General features: G+C 37.1%; 1 protein-coding gene across 11 annotated transcripts in view; it reads right to left on the bottom strand.

Moving 5' to 3' along the window:
- LOC114460786 (serine/threonine-protein kinase BRSK2-like) overlaps window positions 1-26,382 on the bottom strand; it is a 137,569-nt gene that overhangs the window by 15,964 nt on the left and 95,223 nt on the right. For 4 of the 11 annotated variants that reach the window (XM_028442707.1, XM_028442698.1, XM_028442685.1 and 1 more), the window contains exons 3-14: window positions 23,709-23,794; window positions 19,428-19,568; window positions 19,225-19,341; window positions 16,118-16,151; window positions 15,027-15,095; window positions 11,502-11,648; window positions 9,611-9,642; window positions 9,291-9,455; window positions 9,003-9,100; window positions 8,480-8,633; window positions 6,836-6,895; window positions 2,291-2,351 (exon numbers count right to left, since the gene is read on the bottom strand). In XM_028442707.1, the coding sequence (XP_028298508.1) occupies window positions 2,291-2,351; window positions 6,836-6,895; window positions 8,480-8,633; window positions 9,003-9,100; window positions 9,291-9,455; window positions 9,611-9,642; window positions 11,502-11,648; window positions 15,027-15,095; window positions 16,118-16,151; window positions 19,225-19,341; window positions 19,428-19,568; window positions 23,709-23,794 (1,164 nt within the window). The remainder of the gene's footprint in view (window positions 1-2,290; window positions 2,352-6,835; window positions 6,896-8,479; window positions 8,634-9,002; window positions 9,101-9,290; window positions 9,456-9,610; window positions 9,643-11,501; window positions 11,649-15,026; window positions 15,096-16,117; window positions 16,152-19,224; window positions 19,342-19,427; window positions 19,569-23,708; window positions 23,795-26,382) is intronic. The other 7 variants (XM_028442712.1, XM_028442686.1, XM_028442681.1 and 4 more) reach the window with 3 other exon arrangements.

A 26,382-nucleotide genomic window follows, 5' to 3' on the forward strand; every position in this document is an offset into this window, starting at 1 on the left:
TTTTAATAAATACTTCAAATTCTAGTTTCTTTCTCTCCTCTACTATCCAGCCTTTGTAATAAAGTCGTGGGGGGGCTGTAACAAGCATGGAGAGCAGAAGGTAATGAGCTGTAAAGAAGAAGGAAACATTGCCTTTCATACTTATTATTATAATAAAAGAGCTTCATTGTTGTCTTACTTTGCAAAACTGTTTGGTGTGCAGTAAAGCTTTGCTAAGGGTTGTAAATGTGTCTGACTGCAGACAGTGATGCAGCACACCATGCTTCGCCTCGCAACTAAATCTCCGCAGCAGCAGTTTGTATTTTTTCCACTGAGAGGAACGGATTGATCCGTTCGCTGAATTTGCAGCTGCATGAGAATCTGTTAAAGATGCACATTATTCATCTGAGTGCTTGTCCAGCGATGGATCCGGTCTCTCTTCATCTACGACTAACCATAATGCAGTTCACAGCGAGGTCCAAACCGTGACCTTAATGGGAGGATGAGCAGCACCTTGTGATTCAGCATGAAAGGCTCAGACTGTAGAAGTGTGTGGAACAGTAGGGAAGAGCTTAGAACCATTGTTTTACACTAATGAGGTGTGGAGTGCAGTGGATAATCTGAACTAATGGGTGTTGACTTCTACTGATGGAGACAGAAGGTTAGCAGCGTGATACAACCTCAGACCACAGCCCTTAGTTTCTCCACCAAAAAGCCCTCAAACATCTTTCAAAGAGTGATAAAACACAGGCGTCTACGCTGGAGATTCCAAAAAATGCCTTGATTGTGGGCGGGGCTCTTGGAGCATTTAAGACACGCCTAGTCTATACGATAAAATCTCCAAAGAACAATCTATGCTATGCTAACTACCTCAATATTCCTCTCTATTAACAATTCTCTCAGTCCAACCAACTTGTCCACATGTGCTAGTTTTTATAAGAGGGGGCGGGGCTAACAGTGATGAAAGCTGCCACCAAAACAAACATTTTTGTGGACATACCAGCCTGTCATTGCCCGATCCCATTAGATCTCTGAAGCTAAGCAGGTCTGGGTCTGGTTAGTAGATGGATGGAGACCACTGAGAATTCCAGGTGCCACAGTGGGGGGTAGTAACCCCAGTGGTATCTGTCATTGTGTCCTTGGGCAAGGCACTTCACCCACATTGCCTAGTATGAATGTAGTGTGTGAGTGAGCGTTGGGTCAACACCGAACGCAACTTCAGTGACTATAGTTGCTTAAATTCCCCGTGATGAGTCCTTTTGCTCGCTTCGTCTACCCCAGTGACGTGGGATTGACGTGGAGAGAAACTCATTGCATGCCGCGACACAGCGTCACTCCAAGTTGCTTAAAAAGTTTAACATTTTCAACTTTGAGTCACTGGAATCGCACAAGGTCGTATGACGCTGCGTCATTTACATTGATTTTGAATGTAATCTAGTCACGTCTGGTGTAAAGGCTCCTTTTATCTCAACCCATAGAAACATTTGATTGTAATAGCTGCGTTTCAAGCCATAGAGGGCAGTCACCAAATTGAAATACTTGGACTGTAATGTCAAGACTTGGACTAGGATCAATTACCAACATGACTTCATACCAAATACATTAGTTTTAGTGATTTTGGACTTTATATACTCTGTTTTTTAGAGACGAGGACCACTTGTCTGGGTCTCGGTGGGGGTGAGGATACGGGACCACGTCCCAACACTGACTCATGGAGAATTGTTGGGTTTTTTTTTCAGTAAAACTTGTTATATTTGAAGCTTTATAAACAAAGGAAAATCGAATTGAATTTACCAACGTAACAGATTAAATCAGAATGTTTGACAATAAAAGTATTTTTTTTTTTTTTTTTAAGTAAAAGGTCCTTAAAGCGTACAGTTCAAAGTCCAAACACATCAGGCGGTTTACCAGATAAATCACATTATAGAAGAAATTTAAATCAATATATTCAGGTGCTTTTTAAAGAAAGTAACCTTGGTCTGACTGTGACACAACCTGACACGTTAACACATCCGTGCAGCCAGGTAAACACACGTCCTAGAGATAGTCCCACACGTCAAAATTCACAGGCTCCTGTCATTAATTTGGTCTCATTTAAAACGTTCAGGCTAATAATAACTTTACTGTGACAGATGGAGTGATGGTTTTTCCATCAGCTCATCTGTTCATCACACAGTCTGTGATGAAGCAGCTGATGAAGATCTGAAGGGAATGGATCCCTGTGTGCGTGTTAAAGCATACCAGCAAAGCCAGCCAGCCAGCCACCAAGGTGCATTGTGGGTAGTGAGAGCAGAAAGGTGACAGAACTTACCCTGGGACTGCTGAGGGGGCTGGTGGACAGACCGGACGACGCTCCGCTAATGGACCGAGATCTAAAAACAAAACGAGTTCCAGTTATAAAGGCTGTGAGACACATGATTAAAAAGTAGCCAATCACACGGAAGCGCACAGTCATGAAGAATGCCCTTCATTTGTTTGAGAATTAACTCTTTGTTGCTTTAATTCAACAAAAACATTTATTAGAGCATAAATTAAAGCATTTTTAAAATTAACACGAGTCTCTTATTTTGAAAATCTGCCTGTAGCTGCTTGCACATGCACACACAAACACACACAGATGTGCGTTGGTAGAATCTACAGCTGTTTGTAGTTTAGTCTATGCCTGTAAAGCAGTGGTTCTCAACCTTTTTCTTGTCGTGACCCCATTTTTATTTCACAAATTTCTGGTGACCTCAGAGACTTTTTCTTCCTCTAAATTCAATTTTCATACTGATTTTTATTTGAACTAGATTTATATTTGAGAAAGTGAAAGTATAGAAAACAGTTGTTAGAGAATGTATACGTGGTGTTTTATTTGGAAAAAGCTTTTTCTGCCTCTTCCTACTCTGTGTATCTATTTCTATGATATTATCACTATTGATTTTTGTATTATTGTGTATATATCCTATTCAAATTACTGGTGTTTTTCTATTTTTATTTGTTTTTCTTTTATTCTATTTTTTTAGGGGCTTAGCGGGAAACTTGGGGACGTTATTTTGTTATGTACACGTTCAGGCACATAATGACAAATAAAAATCCTTAAATTATTGAATTATGTATTGTTTTTTTTATCTGTGCAAAACAAAACAAAAAAAACATTAAAAAAATTGAATTTTAATCAGTCATTTTTAATATTTTATTTTTACTAGACATTCCACAATCCCAAGGTTGAAAAACCTGATGTAGAGTCTCACACACACACACACGCACACACGCGCGGCGAGTCAAACATTAACTGCAAAATTCATTAGCGCTGCTTCTCTTTTCTTCTCTTCACCAGCTTTTTCATTTTTCATTTACGTGTCATTAACTTTTCATATCTTCCTCTTCTTCTTCTTTCCCGTTTTTGCCCAAAAGTCATTAAGTATGCAAACACACGCACACGCACACTTACGCACGCACACTTTTTTTTCCACAGCAGTACTTGTGAAGCTTCTCATGCAGATTCTTTGACCTGATGGTATTCGTTTTGTGGGGGAAAAAAAAAATATTAATCATTAAAATAATATAGACACTGTTATGACGTCTCACTCCTAATCTTTGAGAAGAAATGTGTGAGGTCAGGCACCGATGTTGGATAAAAAGGTTTTTAAACGATCGCCACATCCAACTCACTCATAAAGAACTGTATCGACTTTCTTTTGTGTTTTTTCCCACAAATTTGTGAGCATGAAATTGTCTAAAAAGGACTAAATAACATTGTTCTTCACACAGGTAATTATTAACTGCATCAAGTCCTCATTAACTCAAGAAAACCTATTTGCATTCTTATGGCTGAGAATATTGGACCCCACTAAACGAGTAAAAACAAGGCACGCACACACACACACACACACACACACACACACACACACACACACACACACACACACACACACACACACACACACACACACACACACACACACACACACACACACACACACACACACACACACACACACACACACACACACACACACACACAGAATAGACCCATTTGCCTTTGACTCTGCGATGGTGGAGAACTGATGGAATCTTTGAGGACTTTGGGGCTTAATTGCCTGTAGACAATTTGACTTTGTTGGAATGGAAAATTGAAAACAGTAAATCATAGTTAAACGCGTGTGAAGAGCACGCACACGCACATTTTCAGCGTGCACGTTAAATGACGATGTGTCCCAGCGGTGTTGTCTTCACACGGGACAGTGAGTTTACATCTAATGTTCCTTTGGGTGAAAATGCTGCCGTTATTTTCTATACCTACAGTAATCGTTACCTGTGAAACTGTAGTGTCCCTACTGTTTTTCTGTATTTCTATTATACAGTCATTTGATGTACTTTTGTAAATATTTTACAGTCATTTTGTATATTTTTTATGTCATTTTGTTTTTTAACTTGGGTGGAATTGTTAGGGATTTTTGCGGTAAAAATGCTGTGTTTTTTCTTGTAGTTTTGTATGTTCTCGCCGTCATTTTGTGCATTTTGGTAAAAATGATGCCATTATTTTCTATCCCTACAGTAACTGTCACCTGCTGGTTGATTTTGCTGTTTTTTTTGGAGTTTTTTTTATAGATTTTGTTTTGCTGTATGTTGTGTATTTTTCTTGTAGTTTTCTATGTTTTTGCAATCATTTTGTGCATTTTTCTCTCAATTTATGTTTTTTGAAACGGTTGGAATTGTTGGGAGTGTTTTTTGGGTGAAAATGTTGCCGTTATTTTCCATCCCTATACAGTAACCGTCACCTGCTGCTGTTGGAAAAGGGAAACTGTAGCTTCACTGAATGTACAGTGATTATGAAATGTCCAGCCAGGGAACAAGTTTTTTGGGTATTATTACTGTCATTTTGCATATTTCTGCAGTTTTTTTGTGCATTTCTATTGATAATTTGAGTAATTTGTTTTGTGTATTTTTCTGCTTTTGTGGACTTTTATAGGTATTTTAGTCATTTTGTGTATATTTGCTGTTTTTTTCTGTAGTTTTGTTTATATTTTGGAGTAATTTTGTGTATTTTTGCTGTTTTTTTTTTTAATAGATATTTTAGTCATTTTGTGTATATTTGCTGTTTTTTCTGTAGTTTTGTAGTTATTTTGTGTATTTTTGCTGTTTTTTGTGTACTTTCACAGATATTTTAGTGATTTTGTGTATTTTTGCTTTAATTTTATGTTTTTTTTGACTCTGGTGAAATTGTTTTTTTTGCCAATATTTTCAGTCCCTGCAGTCACCATCACCTGCTACTGTACGTACACTGAATGTACAGTAATAATGAAACATATAATTTTACGTACGTTTGTGAATGGCGTGAGAACGCTCAGCCAGAAAACAAGTTTTTTTGTAACGAAAGCCCAACAAAACATGTTCCATCGTCAGACAAATCCTCAATTAGCTTTTCAGTGTGCCCCTCGTTTCCATCTTCTGTTTGTGCTCCATCTGCATAGCCGCTTATTAAATTATGCTAATCTCTGTACATGCTGTAATTCCCAAGAGTCTTCCTCTCCTCTCTCAGCCACACACGGGGAGGCAGGAAATCATACACGAGTGCGAACACACCCCAAAACCTTTAACGCACGCAGTGAAACGTGACGTGTCGGCTTCACACGTGAGACGATCTAAAAACAAACTTAAGTGGGAGAAAGAAGAACGCGCTCCGACTGCTTCTCACAGACAGACGAGGACAAGTTCTCACGCCCTGGGCGTCCTGAGAGTGGCTGTTGGTGCTGATAATTGATGCTCACTGGGACACATTGATGGGATGCTGCACATGGGGCAGGAACATGGAACGTTCTACATTTAAGGCGGGTCTCGTCTCTCTGGGCTCTGACAACCTGCTACGAACCATTCAGATGCATACAACAGAAGTACTGAATAAATAAACTGAGTACATAAATAAACTACAAAGATTGAAGCAGAAAAAGTCATTTTTCCAAGAATAAAGAATGGGTTGAATGTGTTCATGTGTTTATTGTTGTTCCTCTGCTGCTGTAAAGTAGATCTAAAGCAGACACTGGAAACTGTTATCACATGATCAGAGTTCATTTGAGCCTTTAGAATATTGACCAATCAGAGCTATAATCCAGGAAAGGACAAAGAGTTTTATCTGTTTTTGTTTTGTGTCATTTTCAGTATCATTGTTGTCATTTTGTGAATTTTTCGTTGTCCATTTGTATGTTCTTGCACTCATTTTGTCTATGTTTTGGTCATTTTGTGTATTTTTCTTATAGTTTTGTATATTTCTGGAGTCATTTAATGTGTTTTGTTTCTGTAGCTAGTTGGAGTCATTTTTTGTATTTTCGTTGTTGAGTCATTTTGTGTACCTTTCTGTAAGATCTTGTATTGTTTCATGTCATTTTGTATCTTCTTTGAGTCATTTTGTGCATTTTTTTGGTCACTTTGTTAATTTTTGCTCTTTTGTGTGGATTTTTGTAGAAATTTTGAGTGTTTTTGGAGTCATTTTGTGTATTCTCTGTCATTTTTTGTTGTTAATTATTTTTTTTTATCAATTTGTGTAATTTTCTGTCATAGTGTGCATGTTTTTTGGGAAAACTGCACAAAATTAGACTCAATATTTCCCCCATTGGGATGAAAAAACCCATATCAGGCTTTGGAATGTGAGGATAAAATTGTAATTCTTCAACTGCATGTTCTTCTGTACCTGCTTATCCTGTACAGGGTTTCAGGGATGCTCAAGCCTCTAAATATTTATCCAATAATGTTTAGTTAAAATCCTCAGTGATGAATGAGTGAGCTCACAGAACATGACAATGACAGTAGAAATGGAGACGAATGGTCAGAATTGAACAAAGTGACACACGGTTATCATTTATGGAGCGATCAATACCTTTCCTCCTTGCTGCAGTTAGCGTTTGTGATATCCAAGCTTTTACTGAACACAGATTTGCTAAAAAAAAGGGCAGAAAAGAACAAAAAAAAAAACAAACAGAAATACAGTCACGTAAGGAAGAATCCAATGTATGCATGCAACAACAACGACAACAGGACAACTCAAACACTGTCAAATTAAAATAAAAACAACAACAACAAAGTCACCATGGCAACCAGAGGAACAAACATGCGTAGGACAAAAACTAAGAAAAGGTCCTTATCGTGTGTTTTTCATCTTTAGTCGACCTGAATATTTGACTCATTTGATCGTTATTAAATGTAATTTGTCTATTTTTGCTGTTATTACAGTCATTAAATCAGCTCCAGGAGGATAAAAACGATGCTTAAATGACCATGTTCACTATTAGTGTGTGTTTACCCTCTTTTAGTTTCTAATGGTTTGGTTTTTACTGCAGTGAAAGTAGGAGGACGGAGTGACAGAAAAAATAATTAATGGATCTGGATTTTCATTTTTTCTTTTAATAATTTGTTTCAGAAATGTTAAAGCTATTGCATTTAACACAATAGAAACACACAGAAGGGAAAGAAGGCAAAAAGTAACGAATGGTAAATGGAAAAAATTAATAAAATCCTTTTATTGTCTATATAAAAATTACCCTTTATTAATAAATCAATGTAAAAAAAAAACATCTATTTTTTTTCTATATATACATTCATATAAATATAACCAATGTAGTGAGTCACTCAACACATCTAGTTCAATATTTATATTTTATTAATTAAATACACATTTCATTTTTATTAGTCTTATTATTACAATTATTGTATTTTTTTATTTTAATCAGATCAAATAAAACAATATAGCAATCGATTTTTTAAACATACATTAATAGAATAAATTAAAATTCAATTCGTAGGTCCCTTAACAAATCCAGTTCAATACTTAAATTGTAATAATAAATTATGTATTAACTATGTATTTAATTTTCATTATTATTATTATTATTATTATTATTATTATTATTATTATTATTGCCATTGTATCTTATTTTATTTTAATCAGATCAAATAAATCTACATAAATAATTACATAATTTTTTTATATCCATAATTTCTATACATAGATTAAATAAAAATATAATTATAATATATTATAATATAATATGTAGTAAGTCACTCACTTACTCGATGCAGTTCAATACACTTTATTATTATTACTGTTTTTATTTTAATCATTGATTCTGTCGGTGAATCAGATTAAATAATAAATTACTGAGCACAAAACCATCCAGATAAATATCAATGATTCATGATTCAGTTCTAATATCGTTCATTAACCAACCAGCTCTAGTTTTAAATGTTAAATAAACCACATGAAATGTAACTACAGTGAGAAGTTCTGAGGACATCTGAGAAAGTGAAGCCCACAAACATACAGTATACTGTATTTAGGCACAGTTCAAAGTAGCAAACGAGCATTAAAGGGATGGGGTTCTTTAGGAGGTGATGAAGAGGAGCATTAAAGGGATGGGGTTCTTTAGGAGGTGATGAAGAGGAGCAGCTCACTAAACTATATGATTAAACATCAGTGATAATCCATGGGGACCTGCACATGACCCCCCCCCTCGTGGTCTCTTACCTCTGACCATGGCCGGCCATGTCCAGGGCTCGTCTCACAGGTACGGGCGACCCCCCCTCAGTCACACTCAGCACCTCCATGGACTTCCTCTCAGGCCTCCGCTTACAGTGACGACTCAGCATGGGGGAGTCCACGCGCTTCCTGGGGGGGTCTGCTGACAGCATGACAGGAGGAGAAGAAGAAGGTTTTCATCTGACAGCTTTGTCAAGATAAAGGATGAAATGAAATGTCGCTATGGAAACAATAAATGTGATATCGACTATACATCAAACAAAATCACAGAAAAATACACATATTTACTATAAAAACCCACAAGGTAACCAACTACAAATATACACAAAAAACCCTGAAAAATTTACTATATCACACAAACTGACCATTAAGATACACATAAATAACTCCAGAAACACAAAATGACAACAAATATATACAAAGTAATTCTAAAAACACACAAAACAGCAACAAAAACAAACAAGCTTTCTCTTTATTACCGTTTATATTATGATTATGGTTTTTAATGTACCAATCTCTTTGCGTGGGGGCAGGTTCTGGTCCTCCTGACTCGGGTAACGTTCCTTACGGTCCAGCAGCAGGAAGTAGATCATCTTTTCCTGGTTATCGCTGGAATGAGAAGAAAAGCTAACGCTGTGAGCTGCGTGTGTGTCCACTGTTTAAGAGGCGGACAGAAGTACGTTTAATCGACACAGGGACACATTAAATAGAAGAATTCATCAAAGTGACAATATTCTTCTGCTCTCGTCCTCTTTCAATCTGCTTCCTCTGCAGCTTTTTATCATGGCTTCTCACTTACTCGTCAGACAGCAGGTCTTTGGTGAGCTTGTCCTTGTCTCTGAAGCAGCCCAGGGAGTGCATGCTCTCCAGGACGTCAGGGTCGATGTCCTCCACCACTCCCAGTAGTCTGATGGAAACCTTCCTGGGAACGGGCTGCTCAGGTTCAGGCTCGTTCTTTCCAGCTCTGAAACACCCAACACAGGCTCCGTCAGAGACTCTGATGAAAACTAACTGTGTCATTGTCATTTGAGCAGAAACTAATAAATAATTAATATTTAAAGAACCTTTCAGTGGTTATTCAGAGACCATACTGTATGGAATAAGGTCAAAAGTACTTACAAATACCACGTGTGCTTCTGGATCTGCTCCAACTGCAACGACAAGAACAACAGGTTTATATGACAAAGGAAATCCTCTTTAAAAGTCCACTTTTGACTTTAAGATCAAAAATAAAAATAAAAATAAATAAATCATTCCTGTGGCCAAATGTACTAATACGTATGCACAACAAGAGGCATACGTCCTTTTTAGGTCCAGATTCCAGATGTTTCAAAAGGAAAATGTTTCACACCATTTTCAGAGATATTGATGCATTTGGCTCCTCTTAGTGGTGATGCTGGGAAACTGATATCTATCTATCTATTCATCTATCCATCTATCCATCTATCTATTCATCTATCTATCTATCTATTCATCTATCCATCTATCTATTCATCTATCTATCTATCCATCTATCTATCTATCTATCTATTCATCTATCTATTTATTCATCTATTCATCTATCTATCTATCTATCTATCTATCTATCCATCTATCTATCTATCTATCTATCTATCTATCCATCTATCTATCTATCCATCTATCTATCTATCCATCTATCTATCTATTCATCTATCTATCTATCCATCTATCTATCTATCCATCTATTTATCCATCTATCTATCCATCTATCTATCTATCTATCTATCTATCTATCTATCTATCTATCCATCCATCTATCTATCTATCCATCTATCTATCCATCTATCTATCTATCCATCTATTTATCCATCTATCTATCCATCTATCTATTCATCTATCTATCCATCTATCTATCCATCTATTCATCTATCTATTCATCTCTCTATCTATTCATCTCTCTATCTATTCATCTATCTATTTATTCATCTATCTATCTATCTATTCATCTCTCTATCTATTTATTCATCTATCTATCCATCTATCTATCTATCTATCTATCCATCTATTCATCTATCTATTTATTCATCTATCTATTCATCTATCTATCTATCTATCTATCCATCTATTCATCTATCTATTCATCTATCTATCTATCTATTCATCTATCTATTTATTCATCTATCCATCTATCTATTCATCTATCTATCTATCCATCCATCTCTTTTAATACTGAAAATACACAACAACAACTTTAGTAAATTGAATCTAAAAACCCATACGACAACTAGAAATGTACAGAAAATTACTAAAAATAGACAAAAAAACAATTAAAATACACATAATTGACTCCAGAAATAAAAAATAACAACAAAAATACAAAAATGTACTTTAAAAACCCACAAGACAACAAGATATATACAGAAAAACACCTGAATAAAATACAGAACCACACGGAAAATGCACAGAACGTCAATTAGAACACACGTAAACAACTCTTTGTTGTTTTCTGTGTTAATGCTCAGATCAGTCATTATTCTAAATGCTGACATGAATGTTAATAATGTAACTATTACATTTTTATAATAGATCTGCGATAGAGGAAGATTATGACTCATTATTTTGAGGTTTGCTGAGTCAGCATTAAACCACGGTTTCAAACTAAATGAAATAAAAGAATAACGTGGAGTAAATGAAGTCACTTCTTATAATCAGACATGTTGACACGCTCCTTTTTAAAATGTGGTCATTCGTCAACGTATGGATAAGAATGGAGGCGGGGTTTATTAGCAGGTGTAACTTGATCATTCAACAGACAGAACAAGCAGCAGGAAGTAGACATGAGCTCATCCATCCTCAAATCTCTCTATTTCCAGCTGAAGCACGTCTCAGGCCTGAGATGAAACTAACGTGTGCAGAGCAGAGTAGCTGGAGGGCCAATCACGGAGCAAACAGGCTAAATTTAGCCGTCCCTCAGGGCATGAGGCAGCTAAATGCAGAACGAGGAGGTGTGTGTGTGTGATGATGATGATGCTGGAGGAGTCTGACCCACCGTCAGACGTTTTCCGGCGTCCACCTCAATCATTCCTTTCAGGAGGTTCTGACAGTCGGGCGGGATGAAATGAGGCATGTGGAAAACTCCCAGCTTCACCTTCTCCAGGAGGTTCCTCAGGTTGTCGTCGTCAAAAGGCAGAGCGCCCTGAGGGACGACACGGGAAATATGTGCACAAATCAGCAACAAAAAAACTATTTATCATCGACCCAACGACGTCTACGTAACAGAACAGATTCTAATACCAACAGAAAGAAAAAGCTTTTAGAATCACTGGAAAATGGTTGAGTAAAATACCAACAAACTGAATTATAGATAACTTAGTCCGTCCAAAATATACACATTCAATGAAACTCAGTTTTCCCATATTTATATCACACGTTGGCAGCCATGTTTAATCTCAAATTGTGGAAATAACTTTTAATTCTTCAAAAAAACTGCAGCTTTTCACAAATTATTCCACAAAATAATTAAAAATTTGTCAAAAAAATCAAGGAAATACAAGTGAAGACTGATATTTGTCACTTGTTCCATACATTACATCATCATTTACATGTGGAAGTGCAAACAAGGACACAAATTAGAGCAAATAAATGTTTTCCTTTTCTGGTTCAGAAACAACAAGTAATCACAGTAAGAATGAAAATAAAAACACTTTTTAAAGCAACTTTTTCATTCTTTTCACTCTTCTATGGGACTCAAAGTCCCACAATGCAATGCAAAAACTTTTCTAATAATGTCAATACCAATTTTAACCATTTACATCTTTTTTTTGAGCAAATGATCTTTAATTTATTGATCGATGTGGCCTACACTGTGATAAAAACAAGTATCTTCCTGAGTGACTTTAATATTTCTAATATTTTTATCCTACAATTTATTTTATACGTGTTTGCTGCGTCATTCGACTGCTGATTGGTCGGAGTCAGCCAGATAAGTTTGGTTGTATTCTTTTGTACAGTGACAATTTATATGAAATGTGCTTCTTTCATTAAATCGAAATAAAAACAATTTGTTATTTCTAGGGCTGGGAATTTAATGGGTTAATTGCAATAATTCAAATACAAAAAAAAAAAATAAATAAATAACAGGCAAAAAAAAAAAAAAAATGCAGTTAAATCACACGGAACCTTTCTCATTTCACAAGTTCCCAGTATACCCATAATACTGATGCACAGACTACAAGAGGGCGAACCCGAGGAGAAGTATGGTGGGCGTTAATTTAAAAAAAAAAAAAAAAAAACACTGGATGAAAAACAAAATCCCAGTTGTGTGAAAATTGTGTAAGAAACAGTTTGCTGATCTTACAATTCTTTATTCATATTACACATTATGTCAGCACTCAGTGATGAAAATAATAAACACCATTTTGTTGTTTAAGCTCATTTATTTTCATTGATTCAGTCAAATACCAAAATCCATTTCAATTGGAAAAACATTGCTTCTTGTGTGAAATATTGTTAAATGATTAATTGAGATTAATCGAGATTATTAATTACAAAGTTTCTAATTCATTAGATACATTTCTTTAATCCCACCACTTTATTTCATGACACAGACTTGGTTTCATGGGGAAATGTGAATCTCAGCTCAGATTGTTCATTTTAACACATGATAAAAATATGAATTATCTGTATTTATAGACCAGTCTGAGATTGGTGGAAAATAAAACAGACCAAAGCTGTTGATCACCGACACACAACCTGTGATGATGACATTAGTAACGAGAGTCAGCGATAATGGAGCGCTAGCATCCATCCATCCATCATCCATCCATCATCCATCCAGCTGGGCCGTGACGCATTGACTGATACCACAGAAGAAGAGCAGGACGAGGCCAGATGGCCACTGACATCAGGAGAGTAATCAACTCAGCCTGAGAGCAAAGATTAATGTGTGTGTGACGACCAGACAGTTTAGGATTTATCGAGAAAAAACAAAAAAAAACACAAGTTGATTCATAAACTGTCACAGCCTGACACGGTCACATTATTACTGTATACACCACCTGCTTAGAAGCAGGGGTGTGAAAAAAAATAGATTTAACAATTTTTTGGGTGCCAATTTTAAATCGATTTTTTTATTTAAAAAATATATTTTTCTAATTCTTTTTTTTTTTTTTTTAATTTAAAAAATGTTTTTTTTTTTAATTTCAAATGTTTTTTTTTTAATTTCAAATGTTTTTTTTAAATTAAAATGTATTTTTTTTTAAATTTTAATTTTTTTTTTTTTTAATTTAAAGGTAGGGTTGGGGATTTTCGAAAGCTGGCATGGTTTTGAATGTAGCTTTCCGGTTGGCTCCGCCTTCATCCTCCTCCCCCCTCCCCTCTGTGCTCCAGCCTTCACTCACCCTCATCGTTTGTATTGTGTAGGAACTGTGTCGTCACGTCTCATTCAGCAGTAAGTAAACACTAAACTTTCTCATTATATATAAAATGTGACTAAAAACTCTGCTTTTAGTGTGGGCTTGTGCACGCGAGGTTTTGAGAACGAGCAGGGAGACAGAGAGACGTGATTGGGTAAAAAAACGGTTTGTTTTTTTCCATTGGTTGAAGTTATTACATATTTACAGCTGCTACACATGATGGATTTTCTTAGTAGCACATAAGATCTTAATTCCTGTCAGGACATTAAGACAATTTCAACCAAAAACGCAAAAAGTGTATCTGGAGAAAATCGCCTACCCTAGCTCTAAATTATTATTATTTTTTTAGATTTAATCAATATTTTTGTGTATTTGTGCAATATTTCAGTGGTGGTTCCAATGCTTTCAATGTGTTGCAATGATTATTTAATGCACTTGATTTTATGATGGTAGTGTGTAATACCTGCAATATTTATGTATGCACAGACATTTTATTTTCATATAATCTGTTCATATCAGTGTTTAAACTGATACAATAGGATAAATTATATATTTTTCTTATTTTTGTACATAATAAGTAACTCAGGGTGATTTATCCTTAATGTTCTCACTTACAGTTGTTACAATGCCATCATTATGTTGTCATGGTTACTTTGAGACTTCTACACAGTAGTTTCAGTGAAAAGAAACTTTGTTGCAGTTTATTTTATGATGGCAGTGTGTAACACTTCATTTTCTGTTTTTTTTCAGTGAAAATGTGCAAAAACACTAATAATAGATAATAAATAGGATGTTTTGAAGCAAATGGTTTTGACTCAATTTGTCCTCTGAATGATCAGCAACTTGATTTTTCATCTCTACGTTTAATTTTGATATTAACTGGGTAGAATATTACGATATATCGCGATAGTACCGTATCGTGACCCAAGTATTGCGATACGTGTCGTATTGCAACATCCTTGCCAATACTCACCCCTACTTAGAAAGAAGTGACATAAAAAAGTGAAATATTCACATTGAGTGGAGTGGGACGCAGTGATGCTTTTAAGTCAAGAGTGAAGTGAGTGAAGTGTGTGTGTGTGTGTGTGTGTGTGTGTGTGTGTGTGTGTGTGTGTGTGCGTGTGCGTGTGTTTTTGTCTTGGTACGCCGGCCTCACTCACCACTAAAAGTGCAAACAGGATGACTCCGCAGCTCCAGGCGTCGGCTTTCCTCCCGTCATATTTCTCGCCCTGACACACACACGCACGCACACACACACACACACACACGCACGCACACACACACACAGTAAATCACAGTGACTGTTGACAACAACTCTCTCCCAAAAATGTCTCATTAAAACACTGGAAGCCTTTTAATTGCCAAAAATGTGCCTTTATTTACTGAAACATGTGTATTAGTCAACAATTCCCAAATTGTCATTTTAAATATTAGTTTTTTAATGACTTCACCAAATCTCCACAAAATCTTGTTTGCATAAAAATGCCTAAAACATGATGTGATTGATGTGTGTGCAGCTGCAGAACTGAACACAGGAAAATATAAATAACTTAAAAAAAAACATAGATAATTCCATAATAAAACAGACAACTCAACTCAAATTTTCCTGAAAACAATGATACATAAAATAATGGAAAAAGTGCAGTTTTTATATCCATTTTATTTACATGCACAAAGCTCTTCCTCTCTTCTTCATGCCGTCTACAAAACAGCAGAGGTTTACATCAACTTTTTAAACTTTTTTACTGATTTTTAGAGCAACCCAAAGCAGCACAGGTTGTTATTTTGACTGAAAAAGCTGCTAAATGATCCTGAATGCTTCACTTTCTATAGAAGTCATTGGATTAAAAGGGTTGAGTTACATCATCAATGACATCATTTCAACATGGCGGCGCACAAGCTCTTAAACGGTAAAGTAGTCTCATTTTTAAAAGTTAATAAAATGAATATGGTGTTTTGTTAGGCATAGATCTACTAATAAGGACATTTCAAAGGTTTTAGGCCATATTTGTAAAGAAAAAAAAAAAAAGTGAAGGATCCCTTTAAAGAACTGGATTTGGCTTTTCCTTTAAAAATATGTTTAGTTGAATGAAAAGTGAAGCTGGGGGAGGTTTTGTGTCTTTTTAAAAGCTGTGGAATAACTTCTGCTTCAGATCAGAGCACAGTAATAACAACAGAAAGGCATGATTACGGAGATAGTGTGTGTGTGTGCGTGTGGTGTCACTGTGAATGGACGTGGTCCAGCACTTACCCTGATCACCTCTGGGCAGGCGTAGTGTGGAGATCTGCAGAGGAAGTAAAGTAGAGCTTTAAACGCACGCACGCACGCGCGTGCGCCCACACGCGCCCACACACACACGCGCCCACACACACACACACACCACACACACACACACACACACACACACACACACACACACACACACACACACACACACACACACACACACACACACACACACACACACACACACACACACACACACACACCCACACACCCACACACAAACACACACAGCCTGATGGGTAGAATGAGAAACAACATCAAATGGCCTCGATCCAAGCTCATCTGGTTGGATAACATCCGACAGCATCCGACGCTGCTCCACAGATTAATGAATGAATATAGGACAGTGTGTAGTGATGTACCCAATAACACACTATGTGAGACCAGAATGAACTGTGCACGAGTAAATGAAAAGTAATTTAGTTATATTATAGTCCTGTATAGGATTTTAAAGTGTTTCTATTTTTAATTGCATCATAATAATCATGCAAACCGATGCCCGATGAAGCCCATTTTATGAATTATCATGTGGTGAAATCCTGATAATTCAAAATAAAAACAGTCACACTGCTAAAACAGTAGCAGCAATTTACAACAAAACAATAATCCAAATTTGAAATTTATTACTCAAAAAGGCCGTTATAAAAATATTCAGAAGTATATATATATATATATTTAAAAAAATCTAATTTAGATATCATTAGTTTGTAAATTGTTTTTTGCTTGCGACCCACTGAAAATCGGTCTATGACCCAATTTTGGGTCCCAAGCCACAAGCTGAGAAAACTCTGTTTGCACAAAAAGTATTAAAAGTGTTTTATTTATTACCCAGCAGCAATATTTCAGCAAATAAGTCATTTATGCTGTTTATTATTCCCTATTATTAAAAACTGGCTGAGATATCTTACATTTTAAACATTATGGTATTTTTAACACACTCTTCCTACTGTAAATGCATACGTCCGCAACGCTTTCTGCTCCAGAAACTTCAATTTATTACCAATATTTGCCTTTTATTATTATTTTAAGCTCCCTCTACTCAGACACTGTCCTGCATATGGACCATGATGCATCTTTCCTCTTATTAAATGTGAGTTCTTTGACTTTCCCCACATTATTCAAAGCTGGTTTTTGAACGTTCAGTTCATCGTGATGTTCAGTGGCTGCTTCAGTTCATTCATTTTGCTGTAGGGGGGGCTGTCAGTCATATTCTACCCCCTGACACCCACTTTCACTGGACACACGTGTGCGACTGACTGAAAAATCCACGCATAAAGCGTAACTCGGGAAAAAAATAGCGTCCTATATGCCGCAAAATACAGTATATGTAACACTTTTAGCACAACCAAAATAGTTGATTGCTTACTTTCTCTATTTCTTTTCTACTTCTTTTTCTGACCCTTCCTTAGGGCGGGCTGGTGACGGTCACAATTACGCAATGAAATAATTGTATTTATTTCATTGTAATAGTAAAACAAAAACAAAAAACAGGCTCATGTGCAGCTCTGATGACATTTTCTACACATTTTATTGCAGTAAACGCACAAAATGACAGAGAAATACACAAAATAACAGCAAAAATACACAAAATGACTCAGTAGTCACCACCCTTTGGTTGATCCCTGTATGTTTTCCAACCTAAGCCATAAAAAGTAGCCACAGAAATGTAAAAGCATCTCAAAGTGCAGCAAAGTTAGAGTTGTGATTCCTTTCTCTCTCTCTCTCTCTCTCTCTATATATATATATATATATATATCTCTCTCTCTCTCTCTCTATATATCTCTCTATCTCCGTCTTCTGATTGATCGACTGATTGCACAAATGCAAAGATTGAAGATTCATCAGAGGAAATGAAGCAAAGACCGCAACTCATCCAAACTCCCAGAGTAAACACTCTCTCCGTCTTCTCCTGCGACGCACTTCATTATGCTAATGTATGTGAAACCGAGCGTTGTGAACTAGTCAAACACAGCCGTGTCAAAACACACTAAGTGCAATCTAATTACAGCAGAGCCAGCACTGGGTTTTTTCCATGCTCGGGGCGGCATGTGCGATTAACGATTTCCATTACGGGAGGATGATAGGATGCTTCGACTTACAGCACGTGAGCCACGTTTAGAGGATCCTTGAAAGGAAACTCGAGCATGAAGGAGTTGCAGTGATCAGAGGGACAGATCCCTGCAGGTTGCTGTTCAATGTTAGCTTCATCAATGACTCACTGGGCATGCGTTATACTGAGTTTACACCAACTTTGTGCATTAAAAACGTCTAACGCATGCAGGTATGATTAGTGCAGAACCACATGTGAAAAGAAAATGAAAATATGTTATTTTTGGGTTTTGTTTGACTTTAAAGACACATCTGATCTCTATGCAACATGTGGACACACTTTCTTTAAACCACACGTGCCAAATATAGTATATAGTGATCTTAAAGATGTCAAACCTAGTTTTAACCAGGAATAAAATGGGTTAAAAGTGACCAAAAATGGTAGAAAGGTGGTGAAATGGGATTTTAAAAACTGCAGAAAAAGTAGTAAAAAAGGTTCAAAGTGTCAATATTGGCTTAAAAGTGGCAGGATAAAGTAGGAACAATTTGTTTAAACGCGCAAATAATGGCAATAACAAGTTTTGAATGTGGTTAAAAAAATAAGGATGGAATATGGTGAAAAGAGGTGAAAGTGACAATAATGGGTCAGCATATGCAACATTAGGTGGAAAAGTGGTAGAAAGGGTTTATTAAGTGCTGAACATGTCTTGAAAGTGAAAAAAAAATGTTGAAATTTGATGGAGAAGTGTCAGAAAGGGGCGTAATGTAGCAAAAATGCATTGAAAGGAGCAAAAATATGGCAAGAAAAAGTTAAAATTTGGCACTTTTTGCAAAATTGTACCCACAAATATAGCCCTTTATAACACTAAAGAGTACAGAGTATGTACACCTCTTTGTACAACACATACTCATTTGGCCATAATTGAGAACTCTACTTAAGCTCCTCCCACTATATGAATACATAGTTCCGACGGGCACTGTACCAGTCACTGTAAAAGCTCCAGGACGATAAAGTCACTCACCCACAGCTGGTTTCCAGCAGGCTGTCCCCGACCTGCAGAGACGCCATCCCAAAGTCTGCTATCCTGATGTTGTTCTTCTCGTCTAACAATAAGTTCTCAGGCTTCAGATCTCTGTGGCTGCAGAACGAGAGGCAAACAAAGACAGAATCAGAACAGGAACCAGACTCTAAACTGTGTCTGTTATAGAGGACCAGGCTTCAAACCATATGGAGTGACTATGGCAGAAGTCCAGAGCTGAGATAATCTGTCTGAAGAACTTTCTGGCCTCTTTGGGCGTTAGTCGGCCTTTTTTCACCAGGTAGTCAAACAGCTCTCCACCGGACACGTGTTCTAACACCAGGTACCTGCACAGGAGAAAACGTCAGCGTCAGCAAAGCACCAGTGATACAGTCGTCCTGTTCAGTGCCTGTTGAATATTTAACCTTGTCTATAAATAAGGCATGACACATTTACAGTATTTGTACAGTGCATTTCATACACAAGGCCATTCAATGTGCTTTACATGATTAAAAAGTGCAAGAGAGTTTTGTAATTCACAATAAAAACAAAAACATTAAACAGAAATGATGCAATAAATATTCGGCCACCGACAATGGCCTCAAAGTGCATTTTAGTTTTTCGGCCAAAACTCTTTTATCACCGAAACAACGCAGCCAAAAACAGAATGTTGTGATGAAAGCATTTCATTTTTCCATCTTTCAGTCAGTTAAAAGCCTGTTAATGTACACATGAAATATTTAGTATTTTATTTGGTTTTATACTGTGCATTGTTGGAATGTCAGTATAAATAATTACATTTTTTAATTGATTTTTTCTTTTCTTGCTATTGCAATGTTTTAATTTTAGTGAGGTTAGTACATAATTATAGCCGTAAATGAAATGGTACTAATAATTGACATGATTAATTTCAGTTTTCGTCCTATGTTTCCCCATTTTTGGTTTTAGGTTTCGGCCAAGAATTCTCATTTCGGTGAATCCAGTTGTAAATCTAGTGCATGTCAACTTCAGCATGTTATAGTCAGCTTTAATCATATTAAAAATAATTATCTATCAACAATATCAACTAAAAGCAATAATACAAACATTAAATCGACAATAAAATTATTAAAAACCGCCCTCTGAGTCAAAAGCAGAAGACAAAGTAGTGCCTTTAAAGGTCCTATATCATGCTAAATCAACTTTTTTGATCTTTTAACCTTGTTAAAATGTTAATTTCTGATCAAAAACACCCCCAAAGTATTATTGGACTTCCTTTCTGCATCTCTGATCAATCCTCACTACTCCTGCTCTCTGAGCTACTGCTCTGCCCTCTTCTGAAAAACGAGCGGTCAGACTTTTGTGACATCACTACAGTCTGAACCGCCCCCTACAGGAAGTGCCTGCTGCCGGTGTAAGTACCAAATGCATGTGTATCCAACTGCAGCCATGAGTATAGTACAAGCAACGCCCTCTACAAACCACGCCCACGCAAGCAATTTTTCAATGCGCTGAGCCGTTCCATTTTTAGTATCCGCCTCGTATCTCCTTTGACTTGATCTGACGTGTTTGTGACACAATGTGATAAAACGGTTGGACAAAACAAATGATTATCACCTTAAATGCACTATTTCTGTAGTTAATAGAGATGAGGAGGAGAAGAAAGTCACTTAGCAGCTTAACACTGGTGTTTGAAGTAGTAGCAGCAGCAGCTGAAGCACTCACATAGCATGAAGCACTGAGACAGACTCACAATCACAATAGCCGCTTAAATAGCCATGTGTTTTACTGTAATGTGCAGTTTTTGGCTGAAAACAATAACAATAGTGTGTGGATAGCACAAAGAAAATCGCCTTGGTGAACACTGATCTTCCTCGCAATAGCGAGGCATGAAGTCAGCGTTGACAGACACGCCCACTCATGAATATGCATAAGTAGGCCCCCAAACAGCCTGTTTTTAGAACTGCTCAGAAAATCACTTTTCAGAGGCTAAAACTCTGCACAACAGGTGAGTTTGGGAAAATAAACCTCAAATACTATGTTGTTGGGGTTCTGAGAACAAATGGAGATGGGTGAAAAATAGCATAATATAGAACCTTTAATTAAGATTTATAGATGTTAACATTGACAGTTTGCTCCACTTCTTTGCAGCATAACAACTAAAAGCTTCCATGCTTCCTCAGCTCTTTTAGCGATGATAAAAAGATGAGTTACAGTTAGTGTGCGTGGAGGGACTGATTGAATAGCTGGGCCTGTGAATGCTCACTGATTAAACAGATTCATCACAGCGCTGCCACGTTTCCAAACTAAAAGAGACATTGATGGAAACACTAAAGTCATGACTTTAACAGGATCTCAGTGTGAGGCGTTGAAGTAGTGACTGATGGGGGTGTGTGTGACCCACAGAAAAAACCCCGGTCCATGTGGGTTTGGGGTGTTCCAGGCCCGTGTTACGTTCATTTGTCTCGTGAGCGTGTTTGATCCCGTTTGTCGAGCTCCGTTCTCGCCCCCGCGCCGTGATTTATGAGCAGATTAAAGCACCCGCTCGAGCGTTTACCTGTCGCAGCCTTTCTAAATTAGAAACCCGTTCTGCTGGTGATTTGTGAGCGTCAGGAACGTCCACGACAAAACTGTTTTGCATCCACGACGATGGCGCGTCCATCCGTTCCCGTCCGACGACTTTAGGGAAACAAATTCCAGCTGCTCAGTTTGACGGAGGAGCCTTGATCAATTATTGAGAGTGCATTAAGCCGTTGCCACTGGAGCACAGCATGGCCCACACAGGAGATTAATGGGAACAATAAAACAGGGATATACACGAGAGCAGCAGTGGTCACACGGGGCAGGAGGGAAGTGACAGCTTTAGGACCATCCTCGAGATCAAAGTCAACGTGGTTGTTTAACAGCAGAAAGGAACTCAGGTCAATAGATATTGACCTGTTTCAATGTTATCCTCCGTCTTTATTCACACAGAGGTGGTAGAGTCCGTCCCAGCCCACGCAAAGTCAAAGACAACTCAAGTCCTTTCATTTGGATTAACACAGTTTATTTTTTACTGCTTAATATCTATCTACAATCATGGAAAATCAACCAAAATCATAGAATTTATCTCCTAAAATAAGCAAGCCATTAAACACTGACTATAGTATATTTTTACCAATTGTTCTGTGATTATTCAATATACATACGGCCAATTTTGAGTTTGTTCGGCTGAATACTTTTTGAGATTTGGACTATTTAGTGACGGGCAATTTTGTGTCAATTTTTGCTTGTCCTTGTTTTTCTTCCATTTACAGCTTCCAATATCTCAGTAAATACATCACATAGGAAACTGAGAGTTGGTAAAGTAATTAAGCTCCACCTACTCTCTCAGAATATATAAAAATATCTGCTATACATCATATCTGGTGGACATGCCAACTCATTAAATGTGGAAAAAAGTGTGTTTAGGTTTCGGGCTGGAACACGTTTCTGCCTACAGTAAACTTTTTTTTCACCTCTCTTTTGGCTCCACCCCCTCCTCCTTCCCAGCAGATTGTGGCAAGAAGCGAGCCGTGAGGGCAGCGCCATCCTGTGGCTGACCTGCGAACTACCCATCCTAAGACCCATCCCGTATGCTAACGTGCTGTTGTATTGAATGTTGAATGTTGTTTGTTGGTTTTCGTTGCAATGTTTGCTGAAGAGTTTTTTCATGATCCCAAACTCCGCCCCTCTCTACAAGGGCCCAGTTTGGTTTTTGCCTTTTTTACCTCTTCTTCTTACCCATTGTTTCATATTTCTCATCTAAGAAATGCTGCTCTTGTGGCAGCTCCCCAGTACTCCCGTACCTGTCCCCCATGTTATATGTTATTGTCTTTCATGTTTCTTGGTCGAGATGTAACTGAAACTGAATTGCCCCTCGGGAACAAATAAAGTTTTCTGAATCTGAATCTGGCTCCTTGTCCAGGGTGTACCCCCGCCTGGATGTATGGATGATAAAAAAGTGCTTTGTAGTGGAGGCAGGTGATATTTTTATCCAGCTATCTTGTCGACTCTCGTTGACAGATTTACTAAAAACTAAACAAAACTAAAACAAACACTAAAACTAAATTAAAACTCATCATTTTGGGGAAAACATTTTGTAACTAATAAAAAACCACCAAATCTGCTCTAAAAACTAACTAACTTAAAAAAATACAATGTCACAACTAAATAAGACCTAAAACTAATGGAAAAATTCAAAACTATTACAGTATAACCCTGCACTGGTAGAGAGAAAGGACTACAGTCATAGGTTGTATTTTTTCCCACTAATGTGGGATCTATTCAGACATAATACAAATACTGGAACTAGTGACCACGGGGCCCCACATGTGACCTTCTGCACCTTTTTACCACCTTTATTTTTTAGCGGAGAAAAAAGAAAACCTGGATTTTTATTTTTTTTTATAAAATATAAGTAATATATCTACTTTAATGTTGTTTTTGACAGTTTTCAGAGTAATGTGAGAGCAGAAGGTTAGACTTACAGGTATTTCTTATTTTCGTAGACGTCGTGCAGCTTTAAAACGTGGGGATGCTCTATGAGTTTCAAAATGGCTATCTCCCTCTCCACCTGCAGGACAAACAGAGAAAACACACGATCAGTCACAACATTTATCCTTGGTCTCATACTGACACAAAACCTACAAACTGTGCACAATGGTAGGACACAAACCTCTAACTGTGAGGCTGCAGTGAGACCCAGCAGTTTGATGTTAATCTCATTTTAATGTAACATCAGGACCAGAGATGCAGCCTGGGCAGCAAACAGCATGTACTGTAGGTGTTGAACTGTATTAATCTCAACGAGTAGCCCCTGCAGTGCTCTCTGCTGTGTGTCATACAAACATTAACACGCTTAACCTCTGTTACGCCAACATACCCATAGTTTCAACACAAATAAGATGTGGCATCCAGCGTCACATCTGGATATGGGAAATATGAAAGAAATCAAGCTCCTGCAGTGAAGACCAATAGGAACAGTTTGTTCTGTCATGAACTTACTGGACAAGAAAAAAAGTCAAATAAAATCATTTCTGACCCAAAAAAGCACCCAATCATTCTATTTCTGTGCATGCTAACATGATTTCTGCATTATTATTGTGCTGCGAGACACGATTATCTTACAAACTGTTATGATTGGAAGTTATTTAATGCAATTACATCTTATTTGAATGTTTCATTCAGGTTTAGGGTTAAGCTGATGAATCCCATTGACATACTTAGGTTTGCAACTCGTTCCTAGCAGCTCAGCACTAATTGTGCCGTGCAGCACAAAAATAAATAGCACGATTATGTTTTGTGCCAAGTACGTGAAAAATACTCGTTCCCAACCAGGGGTACGCATACCCCGAGGGGTACGTGAGCACATTGCAGGGGGTACATGGAAAAATTAGGAATTTATTTCCAAGATAATAAAAAACATTCTCAGTCCTTCAATAAAATGGTACGTGTGCACTATGACTTATTTTTTAAAGTAAAAATGCCTGTTTAAAGGGGACATATTCAAAGAAGCTCATACAGTATTAATAATACAAATGTTTACAATAATATTATTTCTTATATTTGGCATTTTTATCGCCTTGAAGGCAACATCATTTTATGTTTAATTTGAGTTAAATAAGAAGATAATGCCTGAATATTAATTGTTCAATTTAAGAAGATGAAATAAAATGACTTGTGTTAAATATTCAGTTGTTATGTTCTACTTTTGGAGAATAGTGACCACATATGATTGAGGGGGTACTCATGGTATGACAAAAAGGCTCAAGGGGTACACAAGACAAGAAAGGTTGGGAACCACTGCTCTAGAGTATGAAAAATATGAGGAAATTGTGTTACCTTATCTTTCTTTCATTTCTAGCTTCCAATATCTCAGGAACTACATCACATAGGAAACTGAGATTAGGTATAGTAATACAGCTCCACCTACTCTCTCAGAATATATATATTATAAATAAATATCTGCTACTGGTTTGTTTTGTGCCTTCAGTAAACTTTTTTCCAATTTTGAGGAGCTGACATGTCCACCAGATAGTATGTATAGCAGATATTTTTGTATATTCTGAGAGAGTAGGTGGAGCTGTATTAATATACCAAATTTCACTTTTTAATGTAATGTAATGATTGACATATTGGAAGCTGAAAATGAAAGAAAAATAAGGAATCGACACATACCCCCCCCTCACTAAATTGTCCATATCTCAAAAAGTATTCATGCGATAAAACTAAAAGTTCTCAGTGTAACTATAAAATTATTAAGAAATAATTGGTCTAAATCACAGAATTTTTTGACATGTAGGTAGAATAAAAGATTCCATGTTTGGATGTGTGATGATGGATAGTGCTTCTCATTTGAAGGACAGTATTATTATCTCACAGCGTTTAATGTGTAGGGGAATCCTTGTGTATGGTGGAATATCCCTGACTTAATGCTGCTGGCGGCAGCTCTCAGACGACGCGTGGACGGTTGTTTTACTTAATCTGCCTCACGATGTGACAGCGAGCAGCAGGACGACTGCTTCCTAGCAGCTGTCTCCACTCAGACATGAGGCTTACGCTCACTGTGCATGTCACAGTCCAAACCGGATTACACAACAAAAGCACGGGAGAATGCGTGGCGCGTCATCCAAGTGTCTGCAGGAAGGGATTTAAACAGGCCGGAGAACAACAAGTTAAAGTCATACATAATGTATAGGCTGACGTGGAACGAGCAGAGGACGGGGATTTCAACAAACCAGGACATTCAAGTGTTTGGGGATGTCGTGGTGGTGTGTTTCCTGGTTCTTCTTAGTCAGCAGAGATTATGTAGAGTTTACCTATTCCTGTGTCCGTTTATTCTTTTCCATTTGCTTTCCGTTTCATCGGATTTCCCAAATTAGACGTCATTGCTAGGTTTTAAAATCACCCAAATTCTTAATATGATCATTTGCATTAACTATTGTCATTAATTTCATATTTCTCTGCTGTATTTGCACCAAATGCATGCACTTTACGTGTCATATTTTGCATGAAGATTGATATTTTGTTCATTTTTCCCACTAGTTTACAGTGAAAAGTTGCATGAAATGAAAACGCATTATATTGTCCAAAACATGCACACATGGGGGTATATTCCCTATTATATGGCAATTCTTCTTGATTTTGTAAAAATACTTTAAA

This window comes from Gouania willdenowi, chromosome 3 (assembly GCF_900634775.1).
Source record: "Gouania willdenowi chromosome 3, fGouWil2.1, whole genome shotgun sequence".
NCBI lineage: Eukaryota > Metazoa > Chordata > Actinopteri > Blenniiformes > Gobiesocidae > Gouania > Gouania willdenowi.